Here is a 2,889-nt window from a genome sequence, read left to right as displayed (position 1 = left end):
TTGAAAAACATATTCAATATAAGACCAAAGTTTAAAACAATGCTGGAGACCGGACAAAACAAACACACTATCCTGCAACCAACAAACAAACATAAAAAAAACATTGAGGACAAAATACCATGATCGTACAAGGCCTTTAAGAGCTTTAAAAACTTGCATCCCCATGGCATTGACTTCATCCATCATAGTTTATAGGTGATTTATGACCTTTGTGGTTTCCGCCAAGGCTTGTCCTAAAGCACACATAGGGTTTTGCATATAATAATTTGTTCTCTCATCACTTTCTTTGAGGATATTCTTAAGCTTTTCCTCATAGACATCAAAGTGCTCCAAGATTTTGTTGCATTTTTCTTCATAATTTTTCTAACATTATCATTCTTTCACAATTTTTTTCTCCAAATTATAAACCCTATTTCTTAGGGAGTGAATCACAATGTAGACTAAAGTACCATAGGAAGACAAATGCCAAATTTTTCATTAGTTTTATGTAGGAATTCTAGGAATGAAGGATCAACCCATTTTCATATCATCCTTCATCCTTCACCTAATCATGGATATCATTATCAAGATCAAAATGGTTCTCTTTAAGGCCTAGTTGAAGGGTGATCAACCAAATTTACAACAATGATATTGATCTTCACACTCTCCTTCTATCCACAATGGTTTCCTTTTGCAGAGCTACAATTTCCTACCGTAGAAGCACATTTACCCTTATACTAAAGAATAGGGTATGTCTCACAATCGTTATTCACTTACTAAGTACAAGTTCATATGTATAAATTTATATATCTTGTCTATGACTCAATCCATATTTCTTTCATTTATAGTAAATGAAATGTTAAAATGACTAAGCTATTAACTCAATCATGTAGAAACCCAAGACAACTCCTATACACCTTGTGAAAAAATAAACTAAAATGGAAAAATACTAATGTGCTATGACACTAATATATTTCACTAACAAATAGACTTTTCTAGAGCTATCTACACAAATGATTTCTATAACTTTATAGAATTAAATATTAATTTTACCTAACCCTATTCGGTGAACTAACAAATTCTAGAATCCTTTGTTAACCCTTTACATTTCATTTGAGGAGAAATTACACATTCCAACAAGCCATAACTTTCATATATATATATATATATATATAAAATTTATTTTATAATTCTTTTTCTACTTCAAGTTATTTTACTTTAATTATCGTCAATTGTAGACATCTAGAAAATAAAAGATATATCATAACTTTATAAATTGGTTACATGGTACAATAGAAAATATGATTTATCATTTTCTTACTATTGCTTAAATTTTTTAATCCATTTGTATGTCCCAACATTCCCTTCTTACATTAATAAAATCAAGTAAACTCGTAATAGTTTTATTTGAATTTATATAATAAAACGGAAAAGGCATCAAGTTCAGAGAAGATGTAATTGTTGAATTCACATACCTATCCACATTCTACGTGATTTTGAAAGCATTGTTTTTCAAATATTAGATAAGCACGAATCATTACTGTTGCTCAAAATATAAAACATTTTCCAAATTCATTCACCCTTTCATTTTAAACCAATTCCACAACCGTAAATCAAACGTTTGGGCCATTTTTCAATAAGGATAGAGGATGGCATGACATATTGGAAATCTAGTTCTTGGCAATGAAAGGCACTCGCTTAAAAAAACACACTTGACCGGGAAAAAATTAGTTGATAATTAGTTGATAAACTACTTTGAATTGTTCAGAATTTTAATCTGAATGGCAATTCTACAATCAACTCACCCTTCTGTTTGGCTATAAATAACGGCACTTGTTTAGACATTCTGAGATTATATATTAGAGATGATGAAGATGAAGGTCGGAGGGCTTGTTTTTTTTGTATGTTTCCTGCAATTGTGTGCAGCGCAGGTTTTGAACCCACAGTTTTTAAGCCCTCACAACAGTGCGAGGTCGCAAGTGGGAGTTGGTCGTCTGGTGTGGGATGAAACTGTGGCCGCATATGCGCAGAATAATGCAAATCAACGCAAGGGAGACTGCGCTCTGCGCCATTCTGGCGAACCCTATGGAGAAAACCTTTTCTGGGGAAAAGGTAAGGAATTCACGCCTGCCGATGCCGTGAATTCGTGGGTGAGTGAAAAGCAGTATTACCATTATGATTCGAATACCTGTACTCAAGGGAAAGAGTGCGGACATTATACTCAAGTGGTGTGGAGAAATTCGAAGAAGCTTGGGTGTGCTCGTGTTAAGTGTAACGATGGCGCCATTTTCATCATCTGCAATTACGATCCACGCGGGAATATTGTTGGGCAGAAACCCTACTGACTTCCATGCCTCTTGCTACTTTCACTAAATCTAGTATTGCACTCCAATATTCTAAACTATCTAGTATTGCGCTCTATATAGTACGTGATATTGACCTCCTGTACACCGGTGGTCACTAAATAAATTTTATCAGTGTAAACATTCCATGCTTGGAATAATAGCGCCCTGTATGTTTCCTTTATTATACTCTGTTCTGGTTTTTTACCTCTTTTAGCCGTGATCACGTCTCTTGAGATTTTAATGGGCTTCAAGTTTCTTAAGTAATCATTACTACTAAGTTTACAATTTATAAATGTTATTGTCATTGTTTAAAAATTGCTATAATTGGACAGTGATACAAAGTTCGGTTCTAGAGATACTTATTTGCAACAATAATTTTGAAATATGTTTATATTGTTTTTTTCATAGAATTTATGAATTTGATTGTATAAGTTCTTTTTATTAAAAAATTTAGTGACAATCTTGATAGTTCAAATGATTTGTAGAAATTTGAATAGTTTTGATGTAAATTATTTATGTTCTTTTATATATCAAACAGAAAAAATCATTTTAAATTTTTCTATTT

General features: G+C 32.4%; 1 protein-coding gene across 1 annotated transcript; it reads left to right on the top strand.

The window, feature by feature from the left end:
• The first annotated feature begins 1,695 nt into the window (after positions 1 to 1,695).
• LOC149557289 (pathogenesis-related protein PRB1-2-like) lies at positions 1,696 to 2,448 on the top strand. Its single transcript, XM_089785960.1, has one exon. It carries the CDS (start codon positions 1,845 to 1,847, stop codon positions 2,322 to 2,324), a length of 480 nt encoding a protein of 159 aa, XP_089642086.1. The 5' UTR covers positions 1,696 to 1,844; the 3' UTR covers positions 2,325 to 2,448.
• Positions 2,449 to 2,889: the final 441 nt, after the last annotated feature.

This window comes from Cupressus sempervirens, chromosome 5 (genome assembly GCF_028749045.1).
Source record: "Cupressus sempervirens isolate cs-2001-9-10 chromosome 5, ASM2874904v1, whole genome shotgun sequence".
NCBI lineage: Eukaryota > Viridiplantae > Streptophyta > Pinopsida > Cupressales > Cupressaceae > Cupressus > Cupressus sempervirens.
This window is presented reverse-complemented; position numbering and strand designations above follow the sequence as displayed.